This window comes from Bos mutus, chromosome 4, assembly GCF_027580195.1.
Source record: "Bos mutus isolate GX-2022 chromosome 4, NWIPB_WYAK_1.1, whole genome shotgun sequence".
Taxonomy (NCBI): domain Eukaryota; kingdom Metazoa; phylum Chordata; class Mammalia; order Artiodactyla; family Bovidae; genus Bos; species Bos mutus.
The window spans coordinates 6,319,393-6,338,881 of NC_091620.1; the positions used below are offsets into that span (position 1 = coordinate 6,319,393).

Genomic DNA, 19,489 nt, shown 5'->3' on the forward strand with positions numbered 1-19,489 from the left:
ATATGTCTAAATCATCCAGTCAAAATCCCAAAATCTTTGTTTTTCACTGTGGTGGGGAAGGACTTGGCAGACGGCAGGGAACTGTGCTCTGATATTTTCCAGATGAAAGTGACCGAAAAAGTCCCTTTTCTGTGAAGATTGTGCTTAGGGGCTGTAATTCACCATATAAAGGTACCAGTGATTCTCAACCTCTCACAGCCACATCCTGCTTTTCTGAGTGCTAAAATTTCATTTGGAAATTCGTATTATAACGTTATTTTTACTTTTTGGCTGTGCGGCGTGCAGGATCTAGCTCCCTGAACAGGATAGAATCCCCACCCCCTGCAGTGGAAGTATTGAGTCTCAACCACTGGACCACCAGCAAATTCCCAAACGTATTAGTTTTATAATGAGGAAAAAGTTGTCTATCAAGAGATGTTAAAGCATAAAGAGATGAAAACATACAGGATTCATGCCTCAAAGGGAATAAAGTGAGATAAGCTCTTTTCCTTCACTCTATTCTTTGGTATGCACACATTCTTGTCAGTGAATGGGAAGAAGAGAATGAAATAAACCTTGACTTACTGGCTTCCTAAGGAAGAAGATAGACAAAGCTCCTACTAAGGGCATGTCTCCAATCAATGGTTCCAGGATCACCCGCATTGTACCATGAATCTAAATTTAAATGGGAAAACAAAGCATTAATGGAAATAATTTCACAGCCCCTTACTGACTCAAAAGGAGGATGCAAGATCCTGACAGTGATTCCTGAGCATATGACTTCAGGCTTCTCTAACTTCAAAGAAATTCTGAGTTAATAAAAACTTCACAATTTTCTTCCTGAATAGAGCGCAGAGAATCTGATAAGAAAATGAAACTTAAAAAAGCCTTACCTGTATACTCTGCACACCAGCTCTACAAAAATATCGCTTGATCTCCAGATCGATCTCACAATTCCCTACAAAACTAGCAAAGAAAAAGTTCTGATTACATTCTCTTCATCATCACAGACCCAAGCTACAGAATCTGAATACAGTGCTAGTAAAGCCACCAAAACTGGACTGTAGGCAAGCTGTAACCTGCAGGCCAGCTGGGCCAGAGTCCCAGCACCTGGGCTGCGGCAGCCACAGCCCCAGAGTCAGCACGGCCACACGGAGGGCGAGGCTGGCTGCCTGGCCAGAGGTCTTGGAACAAATGTCACTTCTCAAAGGGCAGCTTCTGGAGCAGTCTCTTGATGGAGTATAGTTTTCATTTGTCTCATAAATAACTCTGTTTAAAACATACACAAAGCTTAGATCATATTTCATCACAAACAATGTGCCCATGCTCCCCCACCGTGAGAAACCAGCAGTGCTCAGGCCCTCAGAGACATTACACCTGTTCGAGGCATCAGTTTTACTCAGCAACTGTCCCTTCAATCGTTAATGTGAACACCCATGAACACTGTGTGACGCTGCATGGAAGGCTTCACCTGTCTTTATAAAAACGTGACAGGCCCATAATATTTTTGTGGAACCTGAATGGTTTGATGCCCACCCTTGATTCTAGAAGCAGATCATCTTGCTCCTGCCCTGGAGCATCGGGAGGAATCTGATAATCACAACAGACAGTGTCTAAGCACATGAGCAAAATATCAACAGAAGGCATCTGGGATGAAAGTCTGCCAACAGTCACATTCCTGCCTTAAAAGTCACTGGCAATGGCACCCCACTCCAGTACTCTTGCCTGGAAAATCCCATGAACAGAGGAGCCAGGAAGGCTGCAGTCCATGGGGTCTCTGAGGGTCGGACACCACTGAGCGACTTCCCTTTCACTTTTCACTTTCATGCATTGGAGAAGGAAATGGCAACCCACTCCAGTGTTCTTGCCTGGAGAGTCCCAGGGATGGGGGAGCCTGATGGGCTGCCGTCTATGGGGTCGCACAGAGTCAGACACAACTGAAGCATTTTGTGTGTGTGTGTGTGTGTGTATAAATTCTTTTGGTGAAGAAGGTGCACGCGATCAAGGACACATTTTGGTAGAAGGCTGCTAGCAGTCACAAGAAGCAGACGTCTTCGTTAATGATTGTAGAGTTTTTCTAGCTATGAGAAGATGAAAGAAACTGGGCTCATAAAATCTTCTCTTGAAAATATCGAACTGCTTGAAAGTCAGTTCTGCCAGTCTTCTGAGAGCACAGAGGGCCTCATTCCTGGTCTCTGCTCTGAACTCCTTTCAGGGGTGTGGAAGGGCAGTGACCACAGTGGCTGGGTGACCTCATCCTTGTAGAGGCAGATGGCGAATGACAAGTTTTCTCCACATACCCTAAGACGTGATCATTTTATGTTCTATTATCTCTCAATTACTCCTTCCCCAACTCTACAGGCAGTGATCTAGTTACGGTTCTTGTCTGGAACATAGGAAAAAGTAGAATGCAGACTGCTTCAGAGACATAAATGTCTGAGCTGCATAACTTGCATATGCTGCTATGTCTGCTGAAACCACAAAAGCCAGACTGCAGTCTTCAAAATGGCATCAGGTAACAGACTCATTTCAGTGTTTGTTTAACAAACGTGTATCAAGGGCTCCCTCAGTGATGGAATAAGAGAACAGGGTTCCCACCCCCTGAAGCTCACCCTCAGCCTGTGGACAGCCTTGCCAGGTACAGCTGACCCCAAGACAAACACGGGGCTACGTCTTTTACTCCACTCATGACAGCAGTATTTGCAGTGGTGCCAAATGTGTTGAAGACGCAGAGTTTTCCCATATTACATCATCATAACACTCTACGCTTCTTTCTAAAATAAAGGCAATTGGTATGGACTCTGTTCATTTACTACATTAATACACTTTAGAAACTCAAAGATGACATGATAAAAAAAATGACCCTTAATCAAAACAAAACCAACCCTGCTGAGCCATGTCAGTCAGTAGTTGGCACACAGCTGGGCAGGGGCCTCACAAAGCCATAAGCAGGTTCTTGAAGGACAAAGACAAGAGCCAGAGAAGCCCTCTACCACCAGGAAAGGCAGTTGGCAGACCCCTAATCAATTTTTCCCTATTATTTTTTATCGTGGTAAAATATACATAGCATTACCATCTCACTCATTCTGAAGTGCAAGGCGTGGCATTAAGCACATTCAGACTGCTGTGCAACCACCACCACCATCATTTCCAGAACTCTCTTCATCCTGCAAAACTGAGACTCTATGCCCCTCACGCAGTGACTTACATCCTCCCCCCGTCACCGGCAGCCTGCATCCTGCTCTGTCTCTGTGGGTCTGCTCCTCGAGAGGTCTCCCACAGCGGGAATCACACACAATCTCTTTGTGACTGTCCTGCTTCATTTAGCATGATGTCCCCAAGGTCTGCCCATCCCACTGTAGCTGGATGGACACTGCCCACTGTGGCACTGTGCCACTCCTTCTCTGAACAGCCTGAACGATGCTCTCCTGTATGCACACAACACGCCTTCTTACCCATCCAACAGTCAGCGAACACCTGGGTTGCTTCCAGGTTTTAGCTGTGGTGAACAAAGCTGCTATGAACTGAAGTATACAATCACCCCTCTGGGATTTTGTTTTCCACCCTTCTGGGTACGCACCCAGAAGGGGAAGTGCTGGGTCATATAGTCATTGTTCCTTGTTTTAAGGAGACACCACTGTTTCTACAGCAACCGTGCCCTTTGTATTCCCACCACCAACGTGCAGGGGCTCCCATCTCTGCACACTCTCACCCACCACTCTGGGTTGACAGCTGCTGTCTGATGGGTGTGAGGCGCCGCCTCTCGGGTGTTAGCAGTGGCGTCTGCACCCTCTCACGCGCCTGTGAACACTAGTCTATCTGCTTTGGAGAAACGTCCATTCCAGCCCCTTGCTCCTTTCTGAATCACGTTAATTGTTTTTTTGTTGTTGTTGTTGAGTTGTAGCAGTTCTTTATATATTCTGGATCTCAATCCTTTATTATATATTTGATTATATGCGTACATCTGATTGCACTGATTCTATAGATTACTTTGAGTGTTGGCTTTTAACAATATTAAGTCTTCCAAACCACAAACATGAGCTGTATCTCTATGTATTCATGTCGTCTTTAATTTTTCACATCAGTGTTTTGTAGTATTCATTGTACAAGTCTTTCACCGCTTCAGTTAATTTCTAAGTATTTTATTCTTGTTTCTACCGTAAATGAAATTTTCTTAACTTCCTTTCTGGACTTGTTTATTGTTAATGTATAGAATGCAACTATACATTTTTTTGCACGGATTTTGTATCCTTCTACTTTACTACTGCTTCCTTTCCAACAATGTCTGCATTTTGTTTTCTTCACACCTAGTTGCTCTGGAAGAGCTTCCAGTGCCGTGCTGGACAACAGTGGTGACGGGGTCCTTGCCGAGCTCCTGAGCTCAGAGGAGTCGTCTCAATTTCTCACCACTGAGCATGCTGCTTGCTGGGGACACATGCCGAGTGCTCCAAGTGCAATAAACAAGCCCAGCAAGCTGACACTGTTTCTGTCTGTGCCCTAGGTGTTTTTATCATCAGAGTGTTGAATTTCAACAAATGCTTTTTCTGCATCAACTGAGATGATGAGGTGGTTTTCCCCTTCACTCTTAATACTGTGGAGTATTACATTGATCACTTACGATGAACCATCCTTACATTCTGGAAATAAATCTCACTTATTCATGGTGTATAATCCTTTCACTATGTTGCTGAATTCAGTTTGTGAGCATTTTCTTGACGATTATGGCATCAATGTTCACAAGGGATATGGGCCTGTAGTTTTCTTGCAGTGCCTTTAATTTCTTTTATTTTAACATGTTCTACGAATGGCAGTTATCTAAGCTGCTGCTGCTAAGTCATTTCAATCGTGTCCGACTCTGTGCGACCCCATAGACGGCAGCCCACCAGGCTCTCCCATCCCTGGGATTCTCCAGGCAAAAACAATGGAGTGGGTTGCCATGTCCTTCTCCAATGTATGAAAGTGAAAAGTGAAAGTGAAGTCGCTCAGTCGTGTCCGACTCTTCGAGACCCCATGGACTGCAGCCTACCAGGCTCCTCCGTCCATGGGATTTTCCAGGCAAGAGTACTGGAATGGGTTGCCATTGCCTTCTCCTATCAGGGACTAAAACCAGAAAAGCTAAGTTTAGGTCCTCAACAAGAAGCTAGTCCAATTCCAACAAATAGCAGTAAGATATGTGCTCATTCTATTCTCTACTTTATGGGCACAGCTAAGTCACATCACACACCAGTAACTACGACAGACACACAAACTTACCTGATCTGAAGGTCCAGAATAATCTGCCTTTTATCCACATTCTCAGTATACACCTTAACACCATTGATCCTGAGGGGCTGAAACAAAAATTGGCTTCTTTAAAACATAGGAAGGGTAAAGAACACCAAACTCTGTGACCCAGCAGAGCTGAGAAGACGAGCCTGGGTCCCAGGCCTGGGCGGGAACACTCTGCTTCATGATGCTGTCGTCTCACCCCCAGGACACCGGGGGCCTCTGGCCCTGAGCACCCTCATCTGTAAGACACTCAGGAGGGTCCTGCAGACTGAGAGCGGCCCACAGGATGTGGGACCAGCAGGCCATAGAGCGCTGCCTAGCTTAGCAGGCGCTCGGGGCCGTGATCCGGCTTCACTGCCGCCCCAGGACCCTCAGTCCTTGCCTCCTCCAGGGGACTCTGACCCATTCCCTCTAGTCCACCCTTAATACCCTGTCTAAAACAGAAGTTCTTCTCATTTTATCTTTATGTCATAACTTTCTATTTTTTAATATTTTTATAAAAACGGAACTTTTTGAGTGAATCAAAAATATTAACTATATTTTCAACAGATAATACAGGCAATAAGGTGAGAATCAAATGACTATAAAAAGAAAAGGCAGACAATAATAAATTTTATATTTCAACATCATTTCAGAATCTTTTCCCAATTTACTGATTTGAGACCCCCTTCTAAGAAAGTTCGAAACATGACAGCTGGACATGAAAAACTCAAGCTGAAGAACCACCGGGTGCCCACGCTCACTCTGACAGTGAGGGTGTCCTGAAGTCTGATCGCCCAGTCGGCCGCAGGAGCAGACTCCAGGCCCACGCTGCCACCACCCCAGGTGGCAGGGTCTCCGCTCAGGCTCCCGTGCCCCCTCCGGTCCCTGCATCAGACGCCTGGGTCCTCTATTCCTACGAGAAGTCCAAGCACCCTGTGACACTGAGCTCTCTGACCAAACCTGCACTACTCTCAACATTCCTACCTTTTGTCAGCATTAAGTTGAAAGTACACACACAAACATGAATGTAATTCTTTCTGAGACAAACTCAGTTGGAGCAAGAATTCCAAATCTGCATGAACATGAGTGTGCCTGACTGTAAGACACAGCCTGAGTGTTATTTTAAAAGAAAAGAAGGGGGCAGGGCAGGAGGAGGACACGCCTCTGAAACCGTCTGTAACCATCAAAACGCACGCTATTCACCACCCGCCCTTCACAGAAAACCTTGCAACCCCCATTTCATATTCATGTGGCATTCCGGTTTCTAACTGTGCATTCCCACTTGTCGTGGTCCCTTTAAGGGACTGAGGTGAAGTGGAAACGAGAGGCAGTGTCCCACAGGAGTCCTGCGCTGGCCCCATGAGCTGAACAGGGACCATGTCCAAAACGGCAGCACGCTGCAGACTCAGCCAGGAGGGCAAACAGCCTGCACGACCCAGCTGGGCAGGACACACACGCCTGTCTCTGCACAAAGATGGACCTCGACAAGGAAAGGCGACTGACACCTGGGAGTGTGGGCTGGGAGGGAGCCTGGGGCAGGGACACAGCTGGGGTCACGGTCCTCTGCCCCGCCCCCTGGAGCATCCGCAACAGGACGCAGCACGGGGAAGGTGCTCGTGGGGCTCTGCAGCTGCTGACCCCTGGCTGTCGAGTTAGGATTCTGCAGGGTCGCAGTGTGGCCAAAAAATAAACTAAAAAAAAGTACTGTTGAACTCTGAACTCTTATTAGGCATAAAAACAATGTTGCCTTGAAATTAATAAAACATTATGTGTCAATTATGCCTCGATAGAAAAAATGCTACCTTCAGCGGTTGCTGGTTACTGTGAACACTGACTTAACAAAATAAAACAGGAAACTTGCTGTTATGGCGGTCCCGAGGCTTCCAGCAGTGTTGGAATCAGTGACCATCCTCTGTATATGACTCGACTCCAAGAACAAGGTCCACCTTCCCCTTCCCCTGTGTCACTAAAGCGGTGCTGCGAGCCCAGCACTGGAGCCCCGAGTTGCTGTTTTGAAACATGGGGGTGGGAGCGGGGGCTCCTTCCAGCTTGTGTCAACCATTAGTGAGTTTCCACAGAAACCCCGTCTCCTGCAGGACAGTACAAAGGTAACTGTGATGGGAGAACGTGCGGCTGAGGGGCCCGCAGGTGGACCTGGACTGACAGAGGCAGCCCCGCGCACAAAGGAGGCGAGTCCCGACAGAGGAGAGACCCCGAGACAGGAGACCCAGGGAGGGCCTGCGCACACAGCCAGCCTTCCAGAAAACAGCTCGCTCTAGAAAGCAATGTGAAGTGGCTTAGCCTTCTCTCCAGTGGTGCACAGGTAAGAAAGCCCGAGAGGAGACAAACCTGCTGCCCCAGGTCCACCCTCGTGAAGCTGAAGGTGCTGAGGTGGGTGTGTGCGCCCCGCACGGCCGGCTCTATGGTTTCTCGAAACAACTTCTCTATAAACTGGCAAATAAAAGGCCACATGTGTTTTACAGTCTGGAAAAGAGAAGGAGTTCAGGTTAAACATGGCTCAGCTGGTAAAGAACCCACCTGCAATGAGGGAGACCTGGGTTCAATCCCTGGGTTGGGAAGATCCCCTACAGAAGGGAAAGGCTACCCACTCCAGTATTCTGGCCTGGAGAATTCCATGGACTGTATAGTCTGTGGGGTCACAAAGACTTGGACATGACTGAGTGACTTTCACTCAGTCAAACAAATAGTACAGTATCTAAATCATCATGAAAAATCACGCTCGTACAGTTTACCAGAATTTTTGAAAGGCAAAAGCAGGGGGCGTCCTTTTTTGTTATGCAAAAACAGCATCTAAAATTTAAAAATGTATTATAACAATAAACTATTGATTAACCAACCTGTATATTGCAGGAATTAGTTATTTGAGTTAAATATTTTGTTTATGCATATCAGCACATTTAATCATTACTAAAAAGTCAGAAAGGGGCTTCCCCAGTGGCTCATCAGTAAACAATCTGCCTGCAATGCAGGAGCCACAGGAGACAAGGGTTCGATCCTTGGGTCGGGAAGATCCCCTTTAGTAGTGCATGGCGACTCACTCAAATATTCTTGCCTGGAGAATCCCGTGGATAGAAGAGCCTGGTGGGTTATAATCAATGGGGTCAAAGAGCTGGATATGACTGAAGCAACTTGGTATGCACAAACAGTCAGATAATCCTGTAATTTCAACTCAGTGCTAAAAACTTTCTAAAACTGTGTTGTTCTTAACAAACATTAATGAGTTCTCTTTAAGGACGGACTAACTTCCAGTGATTACGTTACGGGTAATCATCACCTACATTAGTTTTTACTACAATTCTAAGGATATATAAAATACAGAGATAAAAGAGATGTATTTCAAAGTATAATGATTTAAAAACATAACCTTTTTAAAAAGGCTAGATTTCTTGGGAGTTATCCCCCTCTTCATAAGAATGTTCTAAAATTTTCACTCACGACTATCATCAAAGTGAGGAGACACAGGGCCAAATGTCCAACTATGAGAGTATTATTAGCTTTCCATGTCAAAGACACAGTTTGCACTGCTTAGAAAAGCAAAGTAACGTCTCAGTTATTTTGAGAGCAGAAGCCAACCCGCTAAGTCCAAATGAGTTCACATATTGTCAACATCCAAATCCCCAAATATGGAAAGGTGGCATCTCACCCTCTAATTCCCACTGATATCTGGTGTTTCGTGCACTCTTCTCTTACCTTATTTAGCCATTCTGCTCTCTCAGTGTCTGGAAAATGAACCTAAGAGAAAAACATACACACGACTTAGCAACTCCTGACAACTCTAAGTAAAATGTCACACAGGCCAGTTAGTATTCTTACTGTATATCTACTCTATGTCTGCGGCTCTTTCACCCCGTGCTGGGAAACCTTCCACAGAAGCGTGTGGCCCAGGCCCTCATGTTGTGAGGACACTCTGAAACCCCTGCCCACCTCCCCGCTGGCCTGAAGAGCACCCACAGAGCCCGAAACCTCGAGCTCATCCCTTAGCACCCCCACCCTCCGTAGGCTTCCAGGCTCAGAGCCTCAGAAGCCCACCTTTCTCTTCCCCTTTTGGCCCAAAGGAGACGGCACACAATGTTCCTTAATTGGCCCCTCTCCACAGAGTCTCCCAAACGAGGATTATAATTACAGTTCTCCATGATGGGGCCTGTATACTGGAGAAAATAAGTGGAGAGGTAGGGAAAAAAAAAAACAACCCTACTTAGAAATAGCTGAGAAAGTGCTCTTTTTGTCATTAAAACAATCCCTGCAGAAAAAAGGCTAAAGCAGTTTTGAGCAGGGAGTTGTCTAAGAAATGCTCCCATTCCCTTCCAAGAAAGAACACAATGGCCACACGAACATTCTGAAAATTGCTCTGGGGCCCAACGACAGCCTGGAGTACAGACTGGAGTGCGGCAGTTTTGTCCTGGGGACTGGGGGTGGAGGGGGAGGGCAGGGCCCAACGTGGCCACACCGACTCCTCTCAGTAACATACACGCTGCAGCCAGTACGAGCCAAGCCCCATCCCAGCCTCCGGCTGAGAGCAGCTGCTCAGCAAACATTATTCTAGGGTACGTGCCCAAGAAGATGCTTCCTTGAGGACCAATTCCACCTCTGAGCCTTGGTCCCCGAGCACAAACCAGGACAGCCAGGTCCTGGCTGGTGAGACCACTGTCTCCACGTCTGTCACGGCCGCACAGATCCACCTTCCTCGAGCCCACATGCCTAAGACTTGCCCCTTCATGCCGCAGGATGGGAAGCCCTTAATCTTCATGAATCCCAGGGGTGGGCTGGTATGCCTGCAACAAATTTTTCTAAATTAAGTTTTAGCTTGAACCCATTCTGGAACAAAACCAAATAGATGGCAACCTTCCAGAATTAAGGAAAAGGCTCAAGAGTTGAGAAAGATGATGCTTAAGAAGCAGAGATTTAGGAAAGGATGCTGGCGATGCTGCTCCTGTCTGGAGGTCACGTCGCTGCAGAGGAGCCATTTCTACCTGAGGGGAACCGGAGCACAGAAAGGACTGCACTTCCCCCAGAGGCAGGAGGCTGCGGGGCTGGAGAAAGCTGAGGGCTCTCCAGACCAGCCAGACTAGGTTGCAAGAGATTTAGATCTGGCATGAGGGGTCGGGGGTTGGGGGGCGATGAGGGCAAGGTCTCTTCAAGGTCTTTCAGGTGAACGATTTGGAGGAGCAGAAAGTGAGGAAAGGCAGACGCTGAGGGCTGGCCGATAGACATATCATAAATCTCCCCTGAACTAGGTTTCTGGAGGTCAAGGTGAACAATACGACTAAACTATAAACTATTTTTGTGTGTTGTTGTTTAGTCGCTCAGTCGTGTCCAACTCTTTGTGACCCCACAGGCTGTGGCAGAAATCCAGGCTTCCCTGTCCTTCACCATCTCCCAGGGTTTGCTCAAACTCATGTCCATGGAGTCAGTGATGCCATCCAACCATTTTTGTATAAAATTATATGAGTAACTACCATTTGGGTTCCCCAGGTGGTGCTAGTGGTAAAGAATCTGCCTGCCAGTGCAGGTGATGCAAGAGTTGGGGGTTCGATCCCGGGTCGGGAAGGTCCCCTGGAGGAGGGCATGGCAACCCAGTCCAGGATTGTTGCCTGGAGAATCCCACGGACATAGAAGCCTTGTGGGCTACAGTCTACGGGGTCACAAAGAGATGGACATGGCTGAGCTACTGAGCACCGGACTGAACTACCGTTTACTGAGTATAAACTGCTATGTATGTAGCAGGTGCTGCGCTAAGTTAGTCAGACACATTCCCTGAGTTAATTCTTACAACAAATCTACAAATTGGGACTATTACTATCCCAAATTTACAGGACAGCTACTAGTGACAGAATGAGGATGAAAAACCAGATTGTCTGCCTGTGCTCTTGGCCACTCTGCTACGAAGGGAAGTGGCAAGTGCATGGAGATCACCATTCGTAGAGCACGCTGAACCCTCACGAGAACACACCCCCTTAAAGAGCAGAACCTGCAAGTCTGATTTCATGTCTTAAAATGTACGAGATCCTGAGTGGTAGCCAGAAGTAGAAAATGTGTGTTTAACGGTGATTTATCTAGAGGTGGACCATAAAGGCTGAACGCTGAAGAACTGATGCTTTCAAACTGTGGTGTTGGAAAAGACTCTTGAAGAGTCCCTCGGACTGCAAGGAGATCCAACCAGTCCATCCTAAAGGAGATCAGTCCTGGGTGTTCATTGGAAGGACTGATGCTGAAGCTGAAGCTTCAATATTGTGGCCACCTGATGCAAAGAGCTGACTCATTGGAAAAGACCTTGACACTGGGAAAGACTGAAGGCGGGAGAAGAGGCTGGAAAAGATGCGATGGTTGGATGGCATTACTGACTCCATGGACATGAGTTTGAGCAAGCTCCAGGAGATGGTGAAGGACAGGAAAGCCTGGCATGCTGCAGTCCATGGGGTCGCAGAGTCAGACATGACTGAGTAACTGAACAACAAGAATCTACGCTCCAGAGGTTGTACAAATCCTGAAACAGCTGATGGCGAAGTTCAGAAAACCAGACAGCACTTCACAATAAAACACTATTAGCAGACCTAGTATTCCACCCAAGACTCACAACAGAGCAATTTAAGACTGGTTTTACTTAACATTCACACTTGCCACGGCAAAGAGCTAGTGTCCAAGAACACGAAATAATGATGAAGTAGTAATGACAAAATTCCATGTGCATCCATCCACCCTGTGAACCAGCAATCCCATTTCTCAGAATCTGGCCTAGGAGAACGATGCATGTGCGGCATGCCGGGAGCGGCCACCACTGCCCTGAGCGGCAGGGTGGGACAGACGTGCCCACACGTGAGGGCTGCACAGCTACAGGAGCGAGGAGTGGTCCAGGGCGGGGGCTGCCAGAGCTGCTGGAATACTTCTGTGGAGTAACTCCCAAGATTTGTTTTCAGTGAAAATACAGAGAAAAGCAGCTACAACTGGCTACCATTCATTCAGGGGAGTGGGGTGGAGGGAGAAGGTGTATATAATAAAGTTTTAAAATAAAAATTAACTTAAAAACTTAAAAACACGGTTCCCAAGGAAGGGGACAAGAGAGGAGAGACGAGAACAGGAGAAGGGCCCAAGGTGGAAGTGAGCTCCCCCGTCCACGCCCACCCGGCCCTGTTCCCTGTGGGAACAGCTGTCCCACAGTCACCGCACAGACAGGCCTTGAGGTTCACCAGCAGGGGCAGGGCACATCCTCAGCTCCCGCCTCCCCGTCCAACTCTTCAAATCCTCAAGACACTTACATGGCTCCTTTCTACTTTCCCAGCGTCAGAGAACTCCTTCACCGACCAAACGAGGGACTTAATTTACCAACTGGGCCCTTGTCGGTCCCTCTGTCTTCCAGTCAGTTCAGTTCAGTCGCTCATTCATGTCCAACTCTTTGCAACCCCATGAACCACCTCCCTGTCCATCACCAACTCCCGGAGCCTGCTCAAACTCATGTCTATCAAGTTGGTGATGCCATCCAACCATCTCATCCTCTGTTGTCCCCTTCTCCTCCTGCCTTCAATCTTTCCTAGCATCAGGGTCTTTTCCATTCAGCAGCTCTTCGCATCAGGTGGCCAAAGTACTGGAGTTTCAGCTTCAACATCAGTCCTTCCAATGAACACCCAGGATTGATCTCCTTTAGGATGGACTGGTTGGATCTCCTTGATGTCCAAGAGACTCTCAAGTCTTCTCCAACACCACAGTTCAAAACCATCAATTCTTCGGCACTCAGCTTTCTTTATAGTCCAACTCTCACATCCATACATGACTACTGGAAAAAGCATAGCTTTGACTAGACGGACCTTTGTCAGTAAAGAAATGTCTCTGCTTTTTAATACACATGGCATCCAGTCCCATCACTTCGTGGGAAATAGATAGGGAAACAGTGGAAACAGTGTCATACTTTATTTTGGGGGGCTCCAAAATCACTGCAGATGGTGACTGCAGCCATGAAATTAAAAGACGCTTACTCCTTGGAAGGAAAGTTATGACCAACCTAGATAGCATATTCAAAAGCAGAGACATTACTTTGCCAACAAAGGTCCGTCTAGTCAAGGCTATGGTTTTTCCTGTGGTCATGTATGGATGTGAGAGTTGGACTGTGAAGAAGGCTGAGTGCCGAAGAACTGATGCTTTTGAACTGTGGTGCTGGAGAAGACTCTTGAAGAGTCCCTTGGACTGCAAGGAGATCCAAACAGTCCATTCTGAAGGAGATCAGCCCTGGGATTTCTTTGGAAGGAATGATGCTAAAACTGAAACTCCAGTACTTTGGCCACCTCATGCGAAGAGTTGACTCACTGGAAAAGACTCTGATGCTGGGAGAGATTGGGGGCAGGAGGAGAAGGGGACGACAAAGGATGAGCTGGCTGGATGGCATCACCGACTCGATGGACGTGAGTCTGGGTGAACTCTGGGAGTTGGTGATGGACAGGGAGGCCTGTGTGCTGCAATTCATGGGGTCTCAAAGAGTCGGACACGACTGAGCGACTGAACTGAACTGAACTAGGTTTGTCACAGTTTTTCTTCCAAGGAGCAAGTCAGTACAGCAGACCAAATTCACCTGTGCAAATATCATTCAATGAACTTCTACTTTCAGTGAAAGCATTTCAAGAAATTACTATGTTTGGTAATAAAGTACTGCCAAACTTTCCAATTAATGAAAATGTACTAAATAGAGGTCACATATTCTTAAAAACACTGGTATATTTCTCTGTGTACATATAAACATACTTTTATATACGTTATACATGCTTATGAGTGTACAGAAAAACTGCAAAAACACACATCAAACTAGTGTAACAAGGACCGGAGTGAGGATTTTACTTTTTCCTCTATTTCTATACATTTGAACTATGTGTAAGAAGCATAAACTACTTTTCCAGTTATTAGTCTAACTTAAGATTAAAACCAAGAATTTTCTAACACAGGAAGTAGTGTTTTATATAATAAGTAACTCAAACTGTGTAACAAGAGTTTTCACAAAATTGATTTTGAACATATTGATTATATCAGCAAGAATACTTGGAAACAAGATTTTCTTATAATACAAGTAACCTACTCTAAATCTGATTTGAAAAAAATTTTTTTTCTGAATCCTCAAGTTTTAAAGCTAAAATATAACTACGTTGAAACAAACATCTTAATGACCAAATACAATAACTCCTGCAAAACTATTCAAAAATATAATATCTGCTTTCTCTAACATAACGTGATTTCTTCAAGTTCACTGATATTCCTCAAGCCATTCCTGCTAACAAACCATCAACTCCTATGTATCCTGTCACACACCTCAGGCAAAACACACCAGTCCCTTGAGTCACCTACACCTAATAAGAGAACTTCTCTACTCACCACCAATGGCAACCCACTCCAATGTTCTTGCCTGGAGAATCCCAGGGACGGGAGCCTCGTGGGCTGCCATCTATGGGGTCGCACAGAGTCAGACATGACTGAAGCGACTTAGCAGCAGCTACTCACCACCATGCACCAGGAAAGAGTACAGTTCACCTGGTGTAAATTCTGACTCTGTTACTGCATTTTCATCACTGTGCTATTCCTTAATCTACCGCAAATGTACAGACTGTTCTTTTAGAAAAACAGGTTGAAGAAGTCACTTTTCAGTTAGTTGGGTCTGGCGCTGTGCCCAGGGCCAGGGACATAATGCAGAACTGGGTGTGGTCATGTCCTTGGGAGGCTCACACTGGCAAGGACAGGTGTGGCCACCAGCCTAGGAGGGAAGGACAGTACAGGCTGGGGAGGGCCTGATGCTGCCTCTAAGAGTCCATGAGAGATTTAGGAAGATAGCATGTGACATGGGTTTGATGAGATTAGCTGGGGTCTGCCATGCAAAGAAACAGTACATTCTAAGCAAAAAAATGGAGCATGTAATTTACTCTGGCTGGACCAAGACAACGGAAGAATGGTAGGTGCTGAAGCTGGAAAATCAGGTCAGGACCAGCCCGATGTGCCTTCTGTGCCACACATAGAGGAGCACGGATTTTGTTCTACTGGCAACGGGTCAACCTGAGGGTTTTCAGAAGAAAAATTACATAAGATTAATATTTGAGGAACTCTATCCTGTAACTACCAGAGGAGAGGGCAGAGAAACCATCTGCGCAAGTAAGCTTTCAAGGGAAGAGAACGGGCTTACATCACTAAAGTTTATATAAGAAGAATTTGAAAATCAAGCCATCTCTTAGTAGAGAATCCCAAGACATTCAACAATTCTGTGGTTTTTAATTTATAAGAGATTGTTTCAAAGTGCCAAAGAAAAAGAATATTTCAAAATGGAATAAAATAAACCTGTTACCACATTTTAATTCTGTTTACTGCTTCTCACTAACACATACTCACAGACATTTGTTTATGTTCCACAAAACAATTTAAAGTAGCAAAAACCTCAGAGAGAGAGGTAAAGATGTACAGGGAAAATAGAAAATGTGTCCCCAAAGCATAGAGGAATAATGAACACATGTCATTTGGTTGTAAATCATTTTCAAAAATCCAAAGAAGAAGAAGAAAATCCACTCAAATCTCTATACGTCTAATTATGAAACATGTTTTCATATTTATTATTCATAGTATCTTTACAAACTAGAAATAACCATTGTAGGAGCACCGAAATTTTGACTTTACTTAAGAGTTGAAACTAAGAAATCTCTTTAATCTTTTCTTCAAAAAGAACAAAGGCATATTTTCGATTCTAATATGATGTTGATATTATCAAAGCTGCTTGCTTAGGAAAAATAAACCCAAGACACAACGCTGACTGTATGCCAGAACCCTGCAAACAGTGCCTTTTTTTAATCTTCACAACAACCTTGTCAGCAGTCCATGCACCACCTAACAGATATGGAAACACAGTCTCTCCAGGGATAATCTGTTCAAAGTCCCAAGGGAACAAGTGAGTTAGAGGGAAGAGGCCCAGACCCCATGACTGTAAGTCCTCCCTGAAGCATAAAGGATGGAACCAATTTACACACAGCTGACATCTTCTACTTAAATCCTATTTCCCCCACTTCTGAACATGAAGTAATGTTTGGAACTGAAGCTAAACAGAGGACTCTCTTCTGGGAGACCCTGCTGATGGTCAGCACTCGTGCAGACATCTCTGTTCAGCCCAAGACAACCACACACAGTGCAGCGGGCGCCTCCTGGGGCTGCAGAGAACCCCGCTGAAACCTGCGAGCACCATTAGCACTGAAACTGCGGTGGAAAGTAACTCACTCCTTTATTTAAACATCTAAAAGAATTAGTCAAGGTCTGGGAAATCCAAGTAAAGACGGCCTATCTACTACACTGGAAGCATTACTGATTTAACATCTTTAAGTAAAATACAAAAGATAATGGATAAAATGAGCAATTTAGAAATGAAATGTCATTAAACTTCAAACAGTAAACTGGCCAATCAAGCCAGGACTGCCTGGAGAAGCCAGGATCTGGGAGATGCTGTCAATGATGGAGAAAGATGGACACCAGTCCAAGAGAAGGCCAGAAACCGTTCTCCCTCTGTGGACCCTGGGTCAATCAGATACCTACAGGTCTCTATACCAGTGCTTTCAGAAAACCACGTGTGACTGGCCTGCTGCGATGAACTGGGGCCCTGGGAGCATCTGTATGTGGCCTGGAGGAAAGTCCCTCAAAATCTCTTTATGCTATGTAATTATGATGGGAAAAAAGTATCAGAGACACTAACAAATACTGACACTGGAGAGAACTTTCAAATAAGAGGGTCTAAACAAAGTTTAAACGGCACCAGCATCTTGCAGGCCCATGCCAGCTCTTTCCAGTACCGCAGAGGGGGACTCTGAGCATCCTCAAGACTGGCTGGGGAGCATGTTAGGAGAAAATGACTCAAACGCAAAGTGGCATCAGCTAAATGTATGGCCTCTAATTTTTTTATATTAAAACTTCTTTATCCATTTCGCACATGGGTTATTAAACCATCTCTGTCTTTAAAGCCTCACAATTCCCAGTTTCAATCTGCTGCCTCCCATCTTCTCCAGAGATTCAGCGTGCATGGAAATTGGAAAAATAGGGCCAAGAAATCTTAATGATATTTTTTTCTAAATACCGGGACACTTTCTCCTAATAGCTACTTCTATAAAGAATAAAGTATTCAAGGCTAAAAACGTGGGGGAGGAATGTCTCTCAGAATCTCTGTCAAATGGTAGCAGCAGGGCCAAATTACTCCTTTGGAGGGTAAAAAAATAACTTGGTTCATCTATGTCTAGTGCACAAAAAAGTAGGCAATCAATCCACAGTCACACAGTAAATACAGCAATTAATATTTTTCAACCTCCACAATTACTATTTTCTTGGTTGGTTTGATCAGCTTTATGTAGACTTTGATTACTTTCCACTACCTATTTTTGCAGATCAGGAAACAGTAAAATAAAAATTAAAAAGCTTGGCTTGGGGAATTTCTCAGTGGTCCAGTGGTTAGGACTCTGTGCTTCCGCTGCAGGGGCCATGGGTTCAATCCCTGTCAGGTAACTAAAATCTCGTGTGCCACATGGCATGGCCAAAAGAAAAACAAAGCTAGGTCTATCCCAGCATGATTTCTATAATTAAGAAAGCTGTCCAAATTATGTGAAAACAAACTTACTTCTAATTCACTAAAGAGAATGTCACTGTGAGGCTCCTATAATCTCATACATCGCTGTGTTAGACACACTATTTATCTATCCATTTAATTTTGAAGGGGGCTTAAATTTCAGTGCATGCATAGAATGATTAAGGGGATTTAAGCCAGGACTCAGAATCAATGGCTGGGTCAAAACAGGGATACAAGAAAACAAGCAAAAGCAAAAAAAAAAAAAACCAACAGGGATGCATCATGACTTCCACCCAGGAGAACAATCAGACATCCCCCTTCATCAAAATACTAATGCCAAGAGGTTTAATGCCTTACATATAGATGCATGTCTGTGATATTTTTCAAAGACTTGAAGCATATTTTAATAAAATTCTAAAGTCATTGACATATTCTTTCCGTAAATGCTAAAAAGAAAAAAAAAACTTACACAAGGAAATTGCTTGACAAGCTTGGTTTAAAGTTGAAGTTTTGGCATGAGACATATCTCACAAATTAAAATGAGTCCAACAACAGGAAACATGTCTTCTCATCTTCTTTGCTAAACACATAAGACAATATGGTTGTTTTTTATTTTAAATTCAAATCGAAAGCTACCATTCAAATTTACAAGCTTACATCTTGATTGGAATGGACAAGAAGATAGAGAGGTAATTATTGCGCTGAATTAACTGGACACATTCTTTGTACTAAGTGGAATCAACCCAGCTTTGTTCTGTTATAAAAATGAAAAGGAAAGGAAAAGGGAAAGAAGGGAGGGAAGGAGGAAGGGAAGAAAGAACCTATGAGACTATGATGTTGTGATGCTGGGGTTAAATTTACAGATTACAGAACGGACAGGTATACCAAACATCTACACGGAATCAGAAGTCACCTTATGTTTGAAATTTTACTATAAATTTTTCATTTTCAAGAAATAAGCTTAGTACCATGCAATATTTATTAAAATTTTAAATACTCTTCTAAGGAGAAAAAGCAACTCTGTATGTAATTAAACATTAACACAGAGTGACTTCCGGCAGTATTTCACTTCTGTAGATATCTACACAATTATCCTGGGGGAAAACTACCATTGTAATAAGTGCAGCAAAATCTTAGAGCTCTGAGAAATTATACTGGAAAAATGTATGGGAGTTTTTTTGTGGGGAGGGGTGTTTGTTTTGGTTTTGTTTTTTCAAATGCAAATTCAGAAAAGCCATGAATAAATCTTTTGATTTACAGTAAAGAAATATATGGTATTTCTAAAAGCTTAATTTCATTCTCTCACACTGACACAAATATCTCAAAAGTTATGAGAATGAAGTCAGAGAAATTTATGAACCTAAAACCTTATTGTTTTCTCCTTTCATTCCTCTATTTGTATGCAATAGAGAAACAACAGAGACTCCAGCACCTGAAAGCACTGAGACTTTTCCCTGAATATAATCATTTATCTTTACTGGATGTTTGAGACCAACGTTCCAGCACATCCCTCAGTGCTTGTCTGTAATTAACTGTGATCACGGAATACAGAAATAACTAAAAACAAAAATTAAAAAGAAACCCTTCAGTTTTGGTGTTACAGTGATAACCCAGGGAGAAATACCATAGCTTACCTTATCATGCTTTGTTTTCCATACAAGAATCTCAGGGGGAAAAAAACTACAA

At 44.5% G+C, this 19,489-nt stretch overlaps 1 protein-coding gene across 6 annotated transcripts in view; it reads right to left on the reverse strand.

The window, feature by feature from the left end:
- ESYT2 (extended synaptotagmin 2) overlaps positions 1 to 19,489 on the reverse strand; it is a 78,713-nt gene that overhangs the window by 38,513 nt on the left and 20,711 nt on the right. For all 6 annotated transcript variants that reach the window (XM_070369005.1, XM_070369006.1, XM_070369003.1 and 3 more), the window contains exons 2-6: positions 8,941 to 8,982; positions 7,579 to 7,713; positions 5,233 to 5,309; positions 873 to 945; positions 565 to 654 (exon numbers count right to left, since the gene is read on the reverse strand). In XM_070369005.1, the coding sequence (XP_070225106.1) occupies positions 565 to 654; positions 873 to 945; positions 5,233 to 5,309; positions 7,579 to 7,713; positions 8,941 to 8,982 (417 nt within the window). The remainder of the gene's footprint in view (positions 1 to 564; positions 655 to 872; positions 946 to 5,232; positions 5,310 to 7,578; positions 7,714 to 8,940; positions 8,983 to 19,489) is intronic.